This window comes from Aphidius gifuensis, linkage group LG4, assembly GCF_014905175.1.
Source record: "Aphidius gifuensis isolate YNYX2018 linkage group LG4, ASM1490517v1, whole genome shotgun sequence".
In the NCBI taxonomy this organism is placed as follows: Eukaryota; Metazoa; Arthropoda; class Insecta; order Hymenoptera; family Braconidae; genus Aphidius; species Aphidius gifuensis.
Window position 1 is genome coordinate 4,535,041 of NC_057791.1, and position 19,547 is coordinate 4,554,587.

At 23.1% G+C, this 19,547-nt stretch overlaps 2 protein-coding genes across 5 annotated transcripts; both read right to left on the reverse strand.

Annotated features, from left to right (window-relative positions):
* Positions 1-1,507: 1,507 nt before the first annotated feature.
* LOC122854673 (interference hedgehog-like) lies at positions 1,508-9,942 on the reverse strand. 3 transcript variants are annotated; one of them, XM_044155574.1, is made up of 6 exons: positions 9,098-9,937; positions 6,088-6,174; positions 5,767-6,021; positions 3,646-5,682; positions 3,281-3,399; positions 1,508-2,813 (listed from the first exon to the last, which is right to left on the reverse strand). In XM_044155574.1, exons 2-6 carry the CDS (start codon positions 6,161-6,163, stop codon positions 2,628-2,630), a joined length of 2,673 nt encoding a protein of 890 aa, XP_044011509.1. In that variant the 5' UTR covers positions 6,164-6,174; positions 9,098-9,937; the 3' UTR covers positions 1,508-2,627. The 3 variants fall into 3 exon arrangements, with proteins under 3 accessions (XP_044011509.1, XP_044011510.1, XP_044011511.1); XM_044155575.1 differs by having other exon boundaries at positions 1,881-2,813; positions 5,767-6,018; positions 9,098-9,348; XM_044155576.1 differs by having other exon boundaries at positions 2,703-2,866; positions 9,098-9,942.
* Positions 9,943-11,488: 1,546 nt separating this feature from the next.
* Positions 11,489-19,198, reverse strand: LOC122854691 (hybrid signal transduction histidine kinase M-like). Of its 2 annotated transcripts, none has more exons than XM_044155602.1 (6): positions 19,056-19,198; positions 15,433-16,021; positions 14,896-15,344; positions 14,512-14,821; positions 14,327-14,438; positions 11,489-14,254 (listed from the first exon to the last, which is right to left on the reverse strand). In XM_044155602.1, the coding sequence occupies exons 2-6, from the start codon at positions 15,956-15,958 to the stop codon at positions 13,918-13,920; spliced, it is 1,734 nt and encodes a 577-aa protein (XP_044011537.1). In that variant the 5' UTR covers positions 15,959-16,021; positions 19,056-19,198; the 3' UTR covers positions 11,489-13,917. The 2 variants fall into 2 exon arrangements, with proteins under 2 accessions (XP_044011537.1, XP_044011538.1); XM_044155603.1 differs by having other exon boundaries at positions 15,433-16,015; positions 19,056-19,177.
* Positions 19,199-19,547: the final 349 nt, after the last annotated feature.

Consider the following 19,547-nt stretch of genomic DNA (forward strand, 5'->3'; position numbering starts at 1 on the left):
ATATTTCCTCTTAAATTTACGGGGATGTGATAATTTAATTTCTTTTTTTTTTTTTTTTTTATTATTTTTTTAAAATTAATTATTTTTTTAAGGCAATTTTTTATATTCATTTAAAATTTTATTTTAAATTATGAATGACGAGAAAAATTTCATTCATTAATTTGTTTTTTTTTTTTTTTATTTATTTTTTATCTATTGGTAATTTTAATTTGCATATTAGTTTGTATATTTGTTTTATAGTTTAAAAATGAAAGTTTTTTTTATTGCGTTATTTAATTTGATAATTTAAATTGATGATTTTGATAATTTAATTTCTGCAAATTTGCAAATAAAGATGGCAAATGACATTATATAAAAATAAAATTAAAAAAAAAAAATGTGAAAAAAAAAAAAAAAAAACCCTCACAACCATTGGAATCAAAGATAAAAAGAGAGTAAAGGGAAAAAAAAATTAAAAAAAAAAAAAGGCAAAAATTTTATATAAAAAATAAATTAAAAATAAAAGTACTGCAGGAGAGAGCAAAGTAAAAGCATTGAGATGAAAATAAAAAAATAGTAATAAAACAAAAAAAATAATAATAATAAAAAGAGTTAAACACAAAGAGGATTTCAAGAGGATGCGCGCGCCCGTGAGGAAATCCATCGAGGAGGACAAAAATAAAATGGTTTATCATAAGCCAAACAACGCAACATAAATGTACAAAATAAAAATTTATAATAATAAAAAAAAAAAGAATATATTCTTTCGGTATGTATCAGTCAAGAAGATAATAAGAAATAAAAATTTCTATATCAATATGACAAAGAAACAACAAAGTTGAACGCTGTACGTAAAAGAAAATATATATAAAATTGATGAGGGCTGCTATGAAGAAAAGTTTATATATATATATATATATATATAAAAAAAAAAGTTCAATATAAAATGCATGTGTGCTCGTGCCAGTTATATACCAGCTGGATGCTGACTCAAGATGTTCCTCATCGTTATAATGATTTATTAAAGTTATTATTATGATTGGAAAATCAAAATATAATTTCATATTGGCGGTTTTTATGGTGGCGTCATCTTTTAATTTATAATTACTTTTTTCTTATTTTTTTATATAATAATTAACGATTGTTGTTAATACACTTGTTGCTGGTTACCTTGTTTTGAGTATTGTTGTTAATGCACTTGTTGTTGGTTACCTTGTCTTGGCTTACCTGGTATAGGTAAAATAGAAATACAACTTGTATCCTACACCTGTTGACGAACTTGTTTTTCATATGTGGTACATTTTGATGATACTGAAGGAACAAATGGAGCACCCCATTTAAGCACGATAATTACTCGAAAAAATTATAGTCCAATGCCTATCTCGTTGATGATTAATTTCACTTGTTATCCTCATTTTTTTAAATGTTATAATTTTCTTAAGAGTAATCTAAACACAGAAAAAAAAACATCATTTAATTTAGTTATACAAATGAATAATGATCATAAATAATAACAACAACATAATTATATTACTCTTAAAATTTATTTTTTATTTAAAAAAAAAAACAAAAAAAGTTAAGTACACAGTTGGTGTTTATATATATATTAGCTAAAATATAAATTAATTATCATCTAGGCAAGATGCTAAAAGGCACATTTACATTGTTTTTTTTAATTATTATTATAATATTATTAAAAAATATATGTTTGATTATTATTTATTAAAAGTTATTTAATTGTCTTTTGTAAAAATTAAGTGCGACAAATTAATAATATTTTACATCAGACTAAAAAAATTATCAACTAAACCCAATTTAAATTTAAAAAAGTGTATATTTTATATACAAAATATTTGTTTAAGAATTTTTTAAATTTATCATTTTACCCAAAATATATATTTTCTCAACACAACCAAATTATCACTTTTTGTTAATTAAATAAAATTCAACAGGGCGTATTGATTAGTACTTTGTAAAGTGTTTTTGAAACAATAATAATTATGAAAATCATAATTAAGCAAGATTAAAATTTCAGTAATTTTTTTAATCAATACTGTTATCTCATTTTATAATAGCTATTTAATTAAAATTAAAAATGTTTTAAATATTATATCATCATATATAAATAAAAATAGAATGACATTTTTTGTCATTTTTAATTTTCATTTGTAATACTCGAGTTTAACTACGGAGCAATTTCAGGCAAACTGTGTTATTTGATATTTAATATCGTATTATTATTATTACTCTTTTTTTTAATAAAAAATATATTTATATATTTACAATTTAAAATAAGTAACTAAGTACTGACAATAAAAAAAAAGCTGCCAAAAAGCTTTTTTGTATAAATAATAATCAATCAATACTTTTTTTTGAAAAAAGTCATGTGATTTTTATCTTCTCATTGATCTTACACTCATTTAAAATTTCAATTCTGATTAAAGAATTTTTTCTAAATCACAACTAATTTATCTCAAGACATAAAGCTCAAATATTTATATATAAATATTATTTTTTCCATTAAAATATTCAAAATAAATTAAAAAAAAAAAGGCAATTTATAAATTACTAAATATTTATATATAAATAATTAAGCTTGTTAGAATAAAAACAATAAGATAATAATATTATTATCGATTTTGATGATTTTAGTGATGCTGATCAACTGGTCCAATTGTTCCTTGGGTTGTATCACTTTGTGCTCCACCACTACCAGTTGGTCCATCATTGTTGATAGTTGGATTGTTGTTGATGTTGTTGTTGTTGTTTTTATTATTGTTGTTGTTATGGCCATTGATAAATGATGTCATCTCCAGAGATGTTTGTTGTCCGCTCTGTTTAGAAACATGCGTGTTGTGTGTGTTGTTGTTCGCATCGTTTTTCAGATCTAATAGAGGGGAGGCGTGTAGGCAATAGTAACGTATCGTGTGTAACGTGTTGTCAAGTTTCAAAAATTTCTATTCTTTTTTTTTTTTTTTAATTTGAATTTGAATTTAATATTGATTTTATCAAGATATTTATATATATTTTTTTTTCTTTTCAATTATTTAATTTAATATATAAATAAAGCAGAATTTAAGCGGAATTATCAAGTAATAGATTTAAAGTAAAGAGAGTGAGAGAGAAAAAAAGAATAAAATTCGTTGAAAGTCGAAACTAGCAACCAAGAATCACAAATTTTATATTTTTTAAAATTTTATTTATAATAATAATTGTAGCAAAAAAAAAATATATAATTTTCATGTGATTATTGGTCCTGGTCTTGATAATATTTCAACATAATTTTTCTTTAATTACGAACCTTGGGTTGTGTTGTTGTCTCTGATGTATCAATAACAGAAAGTGGATTTGATGTAATATTTATTTTTGAATCAGCAACACCTCCATTATTCATAACAATTCCATTTGTCATGAGTTTACCTGAAAAAAATATATATTTGATGAAATAACTGTTCTACTATTTTTTATCAGTAATATTCAATTGATACAAACCAAATATTTTATATATTATCACAGTGTAAATTAAATATAACATGTAAAAAAAATTTTATCAAACTATTTTAATATCTTTTAAATTCAGAGAGTATCGATAAAAATATATCAGATATAAAATCATATATAAACATACAGTTATTATTAAATAAAATAAAAAAATAATTTTTATACCTTCATTTTGTGATGATTCTCTTGTTTGTTTAATTCTACTTCTTTTATAAATAATAGCAAATATACCAAGTGCTGCTAATAATGATATACCACCAAGTGCACCACCAACAATTGCATACATATTACTATTTTTTCCATTACCATTTGTTTTTGTACTATCAACTGTTGTTTTTTCAATAGATAATAAATCAATATTATTACCATTACTATTAATATCTTTAAGTGTTTTTCTTGTTATTCTTTTTGAAAATTCTGATGCAGCATCAACGGAAAAACTTTGTATTTTAAATTCATATATTGTATCTGGTTGTAAATGTGATATTGTTATATTTGTTGAATTTTTACCTTCAACAGTTGTTTTAATATAATCACCAGCAGTTGTTGTTGGACGATAATGTACATAAAAACCATCAATATTATAATTTTTATCTGTATTTTGCCATATTAATAATACTTGATTTGGACTAAGTGCTTCTGTATTTGTTAATAATGGTACTGGCATTGTTTTTGAATTATTAAAACTATTCATTTTAGTTAAATAAAATCTTGCTGAATTTGGACTTAATTGATTATCATTATTTGAATATACAGCAGCAATACGAAAACGATAAATATGATCTGTTTGTAAATCAGATACTTCAAATGATGTTATATGACTTTGAATTTCTGAATTTGCTGTCATCCATTTTGATGATTTATTATTATTATTACTATTTGTATCAGTATTATTATTACTAGTATTATTTGAAGATGTTGTATTTTTAATACTACCAAGTTCACGATATTGTACTTTAAAAAAACTTATTGGTAAACCAGTATTTTTTGGTACTGACCAACGTACCATTGCTGATATATCAGATAATCTTGTTACATTTGGTTGATTTGGTGGTACCAATACTGTTTTATTTTTATGACCACCTTTATTTTTTCTACGTCCACCAATTCTAATATTTTTATTACCAGAACGTACATTACCATTTGTTGAACTGTGTGAATTATCAGCACGTAAATTGTTGTTGTTGTTGTTGTTGTTATGATTATTATGATTATTTTTATGATTATTTTTATGATGATTTTTATTATTATTATGACTATTATTATTAGAACTACTAGTGCTTGTAGTACTACTACTACCACCACCTCCACCATTATCAGGATGTTGTTTTGGTGTAACACGTAATAAATTACAACCAGAATGTGTACCATATTCATTACTAGCAACACATTGTACAATACCAGCATGTTTTTTTTCAACAACTGTTATTGATAATTTATTATCTTTCATTTCAATATGTGAATTTTTAACAAGTGTTTCACCATTTATTAACCATTCAAATGTTGGTTGTGGTGTACCAGTTGTTTCACAATATAATTCTAATTCACCACCTTCTAAAAATGTACCAGATTTTGGTGATTTAATAACACGTGGTGGTTCAACAACAGTTAATATTATTTGTGATTCAATTTTACGATTACCAGATGACCATATACAATGATATTCACCACGATCATTTGATTGTACATTTATTATATTTAATCCAATATTTGTTATTTTTGAACCAGTTGGTATATCATCAACTAATCTCGTCCATGTTACTTTTGGTATTGGATAACCAACAGCATTACATTCTAATGTTATATTATTACCACGTAATACTTTATATTCATTTTGTGGTTGTTTTACAAAAAATGGTAATACTTGTTTACGTTCATTATCAACACGTAATTTTGTTTTATAATTACTTATATATTCTTGATTAGCAATATAATTTTGAGCAACACAATGATAATTACCAGAATCTATTGGTTGTACATTATCAATTATTAATATTTTACCATTTATTGAACTTATATTTTTTATTGGTTCATTATCTTTGTAAAATTGTATTAATGCATCTGGTGATGAATATGGTGCTGGACAATTTATTGATACTGTATTACCAGATGGTACTGTTATATCAATATCTGATTTATCATTAAATGGTTCAATTTTAGCTATTGTTAAACGACCATAATCTGATGCAAGACCACTTGTTCCTAAATAAATAAATAATTATTATTAAATTAGTTTTTTTATCTTTTTTTCTATGTGTATTTAATTTTTTATAATAATTTACTTACCATAATATGCAATACAACGATAATCACCAGCTTTTGATTCATTATCAAGTGTTACAACAAGTTTTGATGTTTTACCAGCATTACTTGGTGCATTTTTTAATGTAATCCAACGATTTTTATTTAATGGACGATATCTCCATGCAAATTTTTCAGCAGCTAGATTTAAACTACATTCAAAATAAACTTCATCACCTAATGGTGCTGGCCAAGGTTGAGGATTTTGTGTAAACATCATTCCCAATTCTTGTCGTGCTACTGTAAAAAATATAAATTTATTAATATTTTATTTATTTTTTTTATTTATTTTATTTTAAGTCTTACCTGATACATTTATTATTACAATAAAATAAAGCAAAATTGCAAATGCAATATTTAGGCTCGATAATCGTCGAACCATCTTGATACATTCTGGAACAATTAAATAAATAATTAATTTAATTTATCATGACAAAAGTAGATAGTTTTAATTTAGCTTTGTAACTATTTTTCTTAGCTAGAAGAATATATACGTATATATTGTGTCCGAGTTCACGTGGATATAGAAATAGATGCTCGCATTCTTAAAATTATTGGCTCAACAAAGTAAATACCAATTTCTTTATTTTTTATTTTTTTTTTTTTTGTCAAATTAAATCCTCAACATCCGTATTTTACATGTATATATATAGTATCAGTAAATAAATAAAATTTAAAAAAACATATTTACTAGAAATAATAAAAAAAAAATCAAAAAATTTGAGATGAAAAATATATTATTTTCTTTTTATGTTATTTTTAAAAACAAATTTATTTAAATATATTAAAAATAGAAGAGCTATGAAAATTTTATGTATTATTTAAAAAAAAAAAAAAAATCATGATAATTATGATTAGGCTTATGTCCATATTGGGTATGGAATAGAGTGTATTTAACGTTCGAAATATTTTTTAAAACTCCCACGTGTATGTGTTTATTTCAGCAGGAAAAAATTATTTAAAAAAAAAAAGAAAATAAAGACAGTCACTGGTTGTGAGACTGGATAATAACTGTGTATATAGAAAACGCGAATCACTTATCCATCTATGAACACCAAACTTTTACAAGAGAAGGGATAACATAAAAAATAAATAAATATATAGATGATGTAGATATTGTGATTGGGCAAGGTAAAAAAATACTGTGTGGGTTTATTCATTCATAGATCTCTCTCTCTCCTGTAATTTCATTATATACTTATTTATTACTTTTATTTTCCACGTCAATTTATTTTTTTTTTATTTTTCAAAACGTCTTCCTATATATCCTCATTAAACCCACGTGTCTTTTCACGTCTGTTAACAGCAAAAAACATTTTTTTTTTTAAATTAATATTTCATCATTGTATATGTGTCTTGACATTATTTTCAAAATTTAAAACTTTTCCAAAAAAATGTGTATAAAATTGAAAGTTGTTTTTTTTCTTTTTTTTGGAATAAAATATCGTGGGTTTTATTTGTATCGAGGATATATTTAATGTGGAATTTTTATTATCATTCTTTCTAAAAATGGCGAATTTATTTTTGAATAATAATTTATAAGCTACTTTTTTTTTTTTTTTCTTTTTTTGATATGACATTGTAACAGGTGAGATGGTCAACATATAACTCTCTCTCATTTTTTCACAAGTTGTATAATTTTTTATTCGCGTTTTATTTACCTCTGTCTTTTCATTCTACCCTCATACCGATTTATTTTATTTAACATTTTTTTTTTATATATATACTCGCGGGTGCTACTCTTGGCGAAAAGAAGAGGCTGGAATCGAGTCTCTCTGTGGCGCTCGCGTAAATATGAAACAAGTTAAATTCCGGAGCAGGGATCGTCAACCTTCATAGGTATAAACCATCGAGAAATAATTTATATATATATATATTTTTTTTTTAGCAAACCGATTTATATACGAAATTTTATATCCAACAATTTTTATTATTATTTTTTTTTCATATAATATTTTTAATATATAAAATTGAATTCAATTGATTTTAAATCGACACCCAATTTAAATTCCATTATAAAATATCAATTTTTTTTTTTTTTTTTCAATACTTTTTATTGTCGTCGTTTAGCTATATATATATTTTAAAATATTTTCATTCCAAGTACTTCTTATCTTCAATATATATATATCCATTGATCGAGATTATAAGTTTTTTTTTTTAATATTTATTTTCTTCAAAGTTTAAATACACTCAACTTGTAACGATACGATATATTCGAGACAAGTTTAAACATAGAGGAGGAGTTTTAAATGTAAAAAAAATTAATATATAAAAAATTTTTTATTAAAAATATATATAAGGTTGTCGTTGTTGTCTTCACCAGGTGTGTATTTAACATTTAAAAAAAAAAAAAAAAAAATCAAACTAAAAGCCAAAGCTTACAACCATCGATTTTTTTTTATTAATAATAATGATAAATAAAATTGGTATTTTTTATAATAACAAAGGCAACATTGTTCTGCTGTTTTGATCGAATCATCATACAAGAACAATATGGAAATTTAAGAAGGAAGTTAAATAAAATGTTTAACTCAAAAAACAATATATACACTCGAACATGAAGCTCGTCCGGTGTGTGTTACTGGACACCATGTATTCTCCTCCTCTTTTTTTTTTTTTTATTTATTTCTTTTTTCTATTATTATTATGTTTTTATTTTTTTTTATTTATATTGTTTTTATTTTCCTCTTTCGCGACCCCATTATCATCATGGTAAAAAATCAATTTGTTCTGGTCTCTCACGGGTGTTGAATTGAAAACCCGTAATTTTACCCTTAATTATCATCGCCAATGAATTTTTAATTTTTCTCCACCTTTTGTTTGTTATTTAAAAAAAAAAAAACATAAATAAACAATATTTTTTTAATTAATATTTTATATCACGCAGGCGCTGATTGAAAAAAATTAAAAATTTAAGCGCGAACGAGAAATTATAATAATATGAGGGATGAAAATTTGAAAAGAAAAAATAAAAAAAAAAAGGGCGGAAATGGAAAAATTTGTCCCTAGAGATAAATCGGATTTGCAGGTATTTTATAATTTTTTTTTTTTATATTAAAAGCCGACAAAAGAGATTCTCTCTTTCCAATGAAATTCAAAAAATCAACTCAAGGTGACTGGGCAGGTTTTGCAGGTGACTTAGATGATTTTTTTTTTTCATTGTAAATTTATCTAAAGTGTCATTACAACTATATATCATATTCTTGTTCTATTAATTCACTCAACCATCAACCACTGTATACTAAAAAAGAAAAAAGATAATATTAATTGCTTATTATAATATTTTAATTAAATTTTACAAATAATAACTCACCCTTTTGCCTGGAGCTGTTCAATAATCCAGAGTAATAACTCCCTTATGTAAAAAAAAAATTAAAAAAACAATAACACAACAACCGCGTCAAATTAACTCCAAAAAAAAAAAAAAAACAACAAGATGCTCACCACTCTGTCTACTGTCACATTATATATATTGTTTATTTATAAATTTTATTATTTAAAAAAAAATATAACAACATAACATAAATAATCTAAAACACTTTTTTTTTTTTTTTTTAATTATAATTATTTTTACTCCACTTTATTTTTTACTCCAACTTGTGTTGTTGTTGTTGTTGTTGCTGATTTTATTTTTTAAACACTAATTTAATTTTTCATTTAAATAATGTGTCGTAATTATTAGAGCAAATAATTAGATTGCATTGTAAAGACAACTGTTGATATAAATAATAAAACTTTAAAATGAGAATGATGATGATGGGGATCCAAAAAAGAAAGACCTCACGACGATGCCTCTTGGCGTCCACTGGCGTCCGGCGACCGAGGATTGGCGAGGATTGTTGGAATGTAAACCGACTGGTTTTCATACCCGTGCACCACGGGGATTAAATCATTGTGTTAGTTAACTATATGTGTATATATATCTTTTTTTTAAAAATACATGTGGGTGTTGTGTATTCATGTATCCCCCCAATGCATATGTGTTAAATCTGTCTTATTTCTACCACTTCTCTTATACTTGTATTCTTTCTCTTGTTACAAACTATTTATCTTGTTTCTCTCACATTAAATTCATTGATCTTGTCTCGTTTACTCTAATCTATTCATATCACTATCTTTTTTTGTCTCGACTATATTCATCTCATTCTATTCTTGCTTGGGCCCCTTTGATTTTTTATTTCCTTTGAATTTTATTTTATTTTTTGTGTCTTCTTTTACCCCCCACATACACCCCCCATAGGTGGATTTATTATATTGGTTGTTGTTATTTTTTTACATATATATATATACCGCTCTCTTTGATGCTCTTCGATGCTTTTCGATTTAAAAATTAAAGAGCGCCAAAATTTTAAATCGTAGATGGCGTATTTAAAATCAGCAACTAAAAAATTACAAATACATATATATAAATTTGTTAATGCAATTAATTATATAAATTATTAATTTACCTTAATGTTGAATACTTTTTTTATATTTTTTTTTTAGATTGATTTCTCGTTAACCCACGTTCAAACTTTCACTCGATAATTATATAGTTGTATATATACACAATATAGTTAAAATAAATAAAAAAAAAAAATCAAAACTTCAAGTATAATCAACTTTAAAATTTAACATCAACAAAAAAAATTATTATTTTATATAAACAATAATCTAGAATAACACATCAACAATTTGTTGTATTTAAAAATAATAATAATAATAAACAATTAAAAAATAAATAAACAATTTGATAAAATTATTTTTTAAATATATCATTTAGATAAATTTCATTTTTTTTTTTTTAAATTAATATTACACTCAAGATATATATAAGCGAGGCCAAAACTTAACAAACATTTTACAATGTAATTTATATAATATTAAAATAAAGTTATAATAATAAATGTAATATTAATAGCAATAATAAATCCATTGATTTTAACGAAATAATAAAATAATTATAATTTTAAAATATACATAAATATATAATATTATAATAATTAATTAATAACATATATAATAATACACTATATAAACAATATAATCGAAATTGAAATAATCATTTTTTTCTTGGTGTCTTTTTCTTACATATTTTTTTCCATATCCTCTTCTTTTTTTCTTGTATCATCATTAACAAACATAATTTTTTTTTCTCTTCAATTTTTCGTTTGGCACAATTATACTTGTCGCAAATGAAACACCATGTGGCGATTTGATTGTCCGTAGCTAATAATATATATATTTTTTTTATATTTTTAATTTTTCATAATATCGTAATTTAAATAAATTCAAAAATAATTATAATACACAACAAGTGACATTTAATTATTTTTTTTCGATTAGAAATTTTTTATCAAATATTATTTATTTAATATCACGATATTGTTTTTTTTTCCATTTATATAATTTCTTATATTTATTACGTGCTTTTTTTTATTAATAATATATATATTTTATTTATTTATATTTTATTATTAATCGGACAATAATTTGAGTCACTTGAAAAGAAGGACCGGCCGACTAGAGTATTTCATCCGATATCAGGTGTTACTGGTATTGCTATAATGAATTTTCGATTTTATTATTTGCTTTTTCAATTATTAATATTATATTCATTTTGTTATATTGTTTTTAATTATTTTTCTTTTAAACTAGTATTTTTTTTTTGACTTAACAAGTAATCTTGACTATTAGCTATGTGTTTTTTTAAATAATTATTATTTTAATTAATCCCCCCCCAAGTGCACTAGGGAGAGTCACACCCTCTTTTTCAATTATTTTAGAATAAGCTACATGGAAGAACAGATCTTCAGTCGTAGCGACACGAAAACTTGATTTTTAAAAAAAGAAAAAAAAAAAGAATATACATAATAATTAGAATTTGTAATTTAAAAAAAATTTGTCACAGTCATTGTCAATGGGTTTTTTTTTTTTTTTAATTTTTTTGTCGGTTTACGTTTCGCCACACTCTTAAGACCTGCTATTGTAATTTTTTTGAATTGAACTCTTTGACTATTCACACGAAAGAATTTAAAAAAAAAAAAAAAAAACAAACTTGATTTTAAAACCAGACTTATTTCACACGTTTTTTTTCTTGTACATCAGACATGTCTTAATTATTATTAACTATTTTACTATTATTATTATTATTATTACTATTAACTATTGATTTTTTTTTCTTCTTTTTTTTTCTTGTCAAAGGATTATTGTATAAAAGCATTGTTGGGGCAGCGCATCATCTCTCACTCGCATCGAGAAGAAAATGATAAATAAGAAAAAAAAAAAAAATTCTATCATAAAATATATAATCAATAAATAAAATAATTATTGTTAACAATTTCTTTTAGTTGTTTTGAAATTTAAAAATATATAAATCCTATTGGCAATGATTAAAACCAAAATTTCAAAGCCATTTGAGATTCTTGTTAAATATATTTGTTTTTTTTTTTTTTTTTGCTTTTTTAGTTTTTGTTTTTTTTGTTTTTTCACAATAACTTCATATATATATCAAAGTGTTAAAAAATAATTTTTCATTATCAAGTAAAAAATGTAAAAATTATAATAATTAAAATTGTTCAAGACGCGCCGCCAATAAATGTGCACACGTGTTTTAAAATAATTTCGATTTCGCTAGGCGAAATATACAACCGACGATTTTTTCTAAAAAAAAAAAAAATTTTTAACTGTACAACCAGTGAATAAGATAGGAAGAGCTTTTTTTTTTTTTTTTTTTGTCATATCACGCGGGTTGTATACCCTGTAAAAATATACTCTCTTTCCTTCTCAAAAAATTTCATTAACTCACCAATTTTTTCTATAGAGAAATAATGAGCAAAGTATTCAAGTAATCGCATTTTTTTTTTTTTTTTTTTTTTCGTTTTTAAGCTCAAATAATTTCACACCTCAAGTTCAATGACTTTTTTTTTTCCTTCTTTCATCCATTTATTGCTTTTCATCTTGGCTTGATATTAAATATATTTTTTATTTGTTGATTAATTTAATTTACAACAAAAAATTATTCACAGCCTCAAGTGAGACAACATAAATAATAATGAAAATTGAAACAAGCTGCGATTACTTTCTACAATTTTATAGAGAAAAAAAAAAAAGAAAAATCATGATTTTATTTCTATCAGGCAAAAACTCTGCATATTTAAATTTTAGTAAAAATAAAAGCAAAAAAAAAATATCAATAATTACTAATAGTTGTTCTGTTTTTTTTTTTTTTTTTTTTTACGAATGATTTTTTTCTTTATGGTCAATTTTGTATAATTATAATTGTGATTTAAAAAAACGCACAAATTTTTATTGGCGTTTCATTATTATGTGCAAATTTTAATTATTTTTTTTTTTGAAAATATTATTTTCATTTTAATTTATTATTAATTAAATATATTATTCATATTATTTATCTCTATTTTATATATATTTTTTTCATTTAATTTGTTATTTTTTAATATATATATATATTTATCTATACATATCTACAGAAGAAAAAACTAAATAGAATTCTATTAAAGTTATAATATATTTTTTTTAGTTAAACTCTCTATGAATTATCAATCCATATATATAGAAATATGCATGTATAATTCCGCACAACAGTTCTAAATATTTATTTCTATTTCTTCTCGCATTCATAATAATTATTTAAATATTTATATATATTTTTCTCGTAAAAATCATATTATTTCGATTTTTTACAATTATATTCTTCGGCGAATATTATCTCCTGCATAATAATAATAATTAATTATTATTATTCATAATATTTTGTTAAATAAACAAATTTATGGTATGATAATTAATTCAACTATTATTGCTTGTAGTTCAGTGCTACCGAATCCCATTTGGCATAAAGTCAAAAAAAAATATATTTTGACTCAATTTAGGCACCTTTTTTATTTATACTAAAATAATATTGTGCCTAAAAATAGGTTAGTATCTTTTATCTAATTTTTATGATTTTTGTTTTTCTAAATATTATGCAAAATAAGGAAAGAACAGAAAAAAAAAATAAAAAGAAATTTTTAACTTTGGTCATACTCGTTGGAAACTTTTTTTATGTTCCTTATTTTATTTGACGATAAAAGTTAAATTTATTTAATAATATATATATTTGTTTTTTTGTTTTTTAAATGAATATACAAACTAACCCTTGATATACCTGTTGCTTTCACGCCATTCTGGCCAATGTTTACGTCTTGTATCAGGAATATTCATATAAACTTTTGATGTACGTCGTTTTGATTTTGTTTGTGATGATTTAACTGTTGTTTTTTGTGTTAATTCAATTTGTGATAAAGGCATATTTGTTGTTGTATCTTGTTGATTTATTAATCTTGAATTAATATTATTATTAATATTATTATTGTTATTATGACTCAGAGCAACACTTGCTAAATTTAATAGTGCATCAGCACCTTCAGCTATTTTACGTTGTTCATCAATCTCATTATTTCTCTCGTCAATTGTCGTATTTGATGATCTATTAAAAAATATTATTAAATATTTAATTACACTATGAATTTATATTTAAGCTTTATATATTTATATTTACCTGTTTGTTTTTGGTGATGCTATACAACTGTATGTATGATCTTCACTTGAACTTCGTGTTATAACTGGCACTAATTTATCTTGTTGTTCATATGATTTTTTTCCTTTTCGTTCTGTATAAAATAAAAATATAAAATTCAATTATTATAATGAATTTTTTTATACTAATAATAATAGTAATCATACCTTTATTGTGATTTAAAATAATAGGTCCATGTTTAAATGATAACATTGCAACAGCAGCAGCATCAACATCACTATCAAATTCTGAATCTTGTTGATTATCATTAATATTACTTGATGCAAGTTTTTTAAACAAATATGGAAATAACACTGGATCTGGTAATCTTGTATTACTTGTTTTTTTAACTTGTTTATTATCAATCATTGTTATATTTTGAGTTGTTGGACGTGGAAATGGTGCTCTTGATAATGCTTGTAATAAATTTGGACGATGTTGATTATCAACTTTCCATAATGATCCTTTTCCTAAATTCTAAAATATGAAAAATTAAATATTAATAATTTAAAAATATATATTAACTATAATAAATTAAATAAATATATTACCGGTGCTTTATCAACTTTTCTAAAACATTTATTAAGACTTAAATTATGTCTCACTGAATTTTTCCATCCAGCTTGGGCTGTACGAAAATATGGAAAATGATCAAGTATCCAAGCATAAACTTCTTTAACTGGTAATGCTTTTATTGGACTATCTTCAATAGCCATAAATATCAAACAAGAAAATGAATATGGTGGTTTACTATTTCTATGCAAATATGGATCATATGGCAAATGAGTTGGATGTTTATTACGATTTGCAACTGGTATATTATTATTATTATTTATATTATTATTATTCAATGATATTTTTATTTGATGTGTGCCATTATTTTGTATAATATTTTTACTTGTATCTTGATAAATATTAATTTGTTTATCATAAATTTTTGTATTATTTATTTGACAATTTTTTGATATTAAAATACCACCAGCTTTTCTATTATTATTTTCTGTAATTATAAATTATAAAATAATTAATTAATTTATACTTGTAATTAAATGTCAAAAAAACATTAATAAATTAAAATATAAAATTACCTGGATAATAAGTTTCTTCATGACTGGAAATTGAATTTGTATTTTCTGAATAATCACCACTATCTTCACAAATATTATTATTAATATTATTATTACTATTATTATTGTTATTATTATTGATATTATTATTGTTGTTGATGTTGTTATTATTATTAATAATTGTATCATCAGTATTGACCTTGGCTGGAAGTTCAAGACCTTTGAGCAAATTTTGCTGATGTAACCAGGTAAGTGATGTTAAATCATCATCAGTTTGATTTTGTTTTGTTGTTATAATAGTGTCATGATTATCATTTTTAATTATATTTTGATCAATTAATTGTGTATTATTATCCAATATGTCTTTGTCAATTGATATATTTTGATTATTTTCATTATCATTTTGACAATTTTTAATATCGTCTTCATTGATTGTCATCACTCTGTCAACATTGTTGTTGTTGTTGTTATTATTTAATAAACGAGTGACTGTTGATGGACTAGAAACAGTCTCAATGGCTGAGCCATCAGGTCTGTCTGGTGCCATTGTTTTTAGATTTTTCTATTTTATTTTTCTTTTTTTTTTTTATTTCGTCTCTCTCCACTATTTCTAAAAATAACAGAAAAACAAAATAAATATCTATTCAAAATAGTAAATCTAGAGTGTTAATTGACATGATTTTTTTAAATATCATTTTTCGACAAATTTTAGGGGAAAATATATATAGTATATATTTAAAAAAATTAAGTTCATTAAGATGATATTTAAAAGTGTTTAAAAATATATAAAATAAAAATTCTAAATAAAAACTCTCAGTGTTTTCATTCAACTTTGACATATGTTAGTAAAGCTTTAAGTTTATTTGGTTGTTTTTTAACTAGTGTCATTTTAATCAGTGTCGAATTGAATAAGGAAGTTGCCACCTCGAATTTCATCGTCAAGCAAGAGTCTAATTTGAGAAAAGTCTCAATCTAAAAATAATTATTTTTGCACATACACACAAGAAAGATGCGACCATCATCATGATGAAGATAAAAAAAGGCACCATACAATAATAATTAATCTAAAAATTTTATAATTAAAACTCAACGAAATATCACTTTTAAAATCAATAATGTAATTTTTGTTTTGTAAAAATAAATAATTGAAACTTGAGTAACAAAAAAAAATAAAAAAGAAATTTACTGTTTATGTACTTGGATACCTATGTGCATATCAGAATATCGTTGTCATGACGACAAAGCTAAGGTGCTTATCGTAATCGGGTATTCCCGTTAGAAACGACTAATCAATCAAAACACCTCAAGGTCTCAATCGTCTCAATCGAAATCTCAAAAATATATATAATACTTAAAAATAATAATAAACTTTCAACTATATAAAAAAAAAAAAAAAGAGCTCAAACAATCATCAAATAATGTCCAACAAATTTACAATAGAAAAAAAAAATAAATAAAAAAAAACCAACAGTATTAGATAAGAAAAACGAGTTTATTTGTCTTTTTCTATTTATCAAAACGCGTAGTTTACACTAGTCATCGATAGAATTTTTCAAGATGCATTTAATGTATGACCATGTACAAGCAAGTGATGCTGTTGCTAAGCAACTGTGCTAAGCAACCGGCATACTCTCCTCAAACCCTAGCAACATTTTACCTCCCTGTCTCATTTTCTTATTTTTCGACTCGACAAAATCATTCATTGCACTGATCCCTTCCCCCCATTTTTAATTTTTTTTTTTTTTTTTTTTTTAAATTAACACAAATAATTATATATGTGCTGAAAAAAAAAATATATATATATATATTTTTAAATTAAAATTTTCACTGTTGACATGCGCATATTTTGAAATATGATCCGAAATTTAAATGATCATTTTTTTTTTTTTTATATTGTTTTAATATGATAAATTTTATATTACTGTTTGTTCGATAATTTATATGTTCATATTTTTTTATTGTTTTTATTTTCAAATATTGTCAAGGCGTTTTTAAGTCGATATGCTTTTATTATTATTTATTTTTTTTTTTTGTTACTTTGAAAAAAAATGAGGTCTCTCTCTGTGTGTGTTTGTTTGTGCACAGAGTGCATATAACAATATAAAATATAAAATTGTATTTGTGTAAATATGTATATATTTCTTTTTCATATATATATGTTGTTTAAAATTAATTGCGTCATTTGTTTATCCTCGCAACGAAGCAACAAAATGGTTGACATGGATATTTAGAACGTTGCCGCATTGTGTCGTTTATCAAGACGAACAAAATAATAATAATAATAATTTTAAACAATTAAATGATGGATTTTTTTTTTAGCTAAAAAATAAACTGTCAAAATTTTTCTATTAATTTTTGTATTTTTAAATTAAAAACAATCTAGAAAATTCTAAAAACAATGATTTTTATATTTTTTTTTTTAAATTCTTTATATTTTAAACTGAATTTTCGAGTAATTTTATAAATTTTTACTTTACTATTAACATGAACAATAAAATTTGACACACTTTTTTTTTTTTCATCTATCAATTCATTGTATATTTTAATGTTTAAGAAAAAAAATATTCTTTGACAATATAAAAACACAAGTGTTTTTGTAATGGAGTAATTTTTTTTTTTTTTTAACTCAAATTATTTAACAATAACTATATGTTTAATAGTAATAAAATACAATAATTATATTATTATTTATTGTTAACTAATATATAAATGAAAAAAAAAAATTATTCGATTACTTGTTGAATTCAAATATGGAGTTGATAAATGATTACGAAACTCGAGCAAGCATAAAAATGGCCACGGCATCACCTAAACGTAAAAGACGCTTAAAACATAACCCGAATAATAATTAAAACTTTTATTTACATTTTTTTTTTATACTTCAAATATATATAAATATAATTTTAAAAAATATATATTCAATCATAAATTGAATTGTTTATTTATTTAATAAAATGACAATAACAAGACGAAAAATTAATAATTAAAAGCAAAAAAAAAAAAAAAAATTAATAATTTAAAAATAAAAGAAACAAAAAAAAAAAAAAATTCACTTGTAATAATAAATCAATGTATTTTGCAACAAACTAAATATGCATCCATTTATTTTCACCGGATTTTCCATTGTCCCACTTACTTATTCTACTCGACCCGAAAAAATAGAAAAAAAAAATATCAAAATATTAGAAAAAAAAAAAAAATTCATCATCCGTTATCCAAAGATGAAATCACGCCACAAAAAAAAAACCTCATTAGTGTTGAAAAGATAGCAAAAGTTTACCAAAAAATTTAATAAATAAAAGTCTGCGTTAAATAAATATTATTAACAATAAAAAAAAAAAGAAAAATGTCTTGCACTCCCAAGTGTATATAGAAAGAAAAAAAAAATGAAATCGAAAATATCATCACACACTTATTATTGTTTAATAATTATAAACAATAATTATTGAAAAAACTAATATATACCAAAATGTCTTTTTTTTTTTGTTATTTAATGACATTTTGACAAATAAATATTATTATTATTATTTTGTTTTGAATTATTATACACAAACACACAAATATCCATTATTGATATGTTTTGTTTTTTGTTTAAATAACACTATTATTTTATCACAAAACTTATTAACAAAACAAGGACTTACGTGGTATTGTTTTACGTTGAAGACTTGGTGTCCTTACTGATTTTTATAATTCACTACGAAGTACGGAGATGAGCATTGCATACTCAACACACAACACCCAGCTGATTTAGACGCCATATTGTGACGTCACAAGCAACGAAACACATTGTTTATAGTGTGTGTGTGTGTACATACATATGTTGCATATGTATGTATTGTCATGAAGTATTTAAATACAACAAGGAGAGAGAGCGCAAGGTGCAGTTTTTAAAATAATTTTCTCTTTAGAAAATTAAATATATATTTTCTCTCATGCAACGAGTTTTCTTTTTTACCGACTTAAAATTTGCCATTTAAATAATTAATAAATTTTTTTTTAATTGGTGACAGTGATGTAATCATTGTAAATGACAATGAGTAATTGTTGTTGTTTATTTTTTGTTCGACCTTGAAAATAATAATGATGATTTTTGTATTTTTGTTTATATATAAAAACACTCTCAGCTGTTTTAA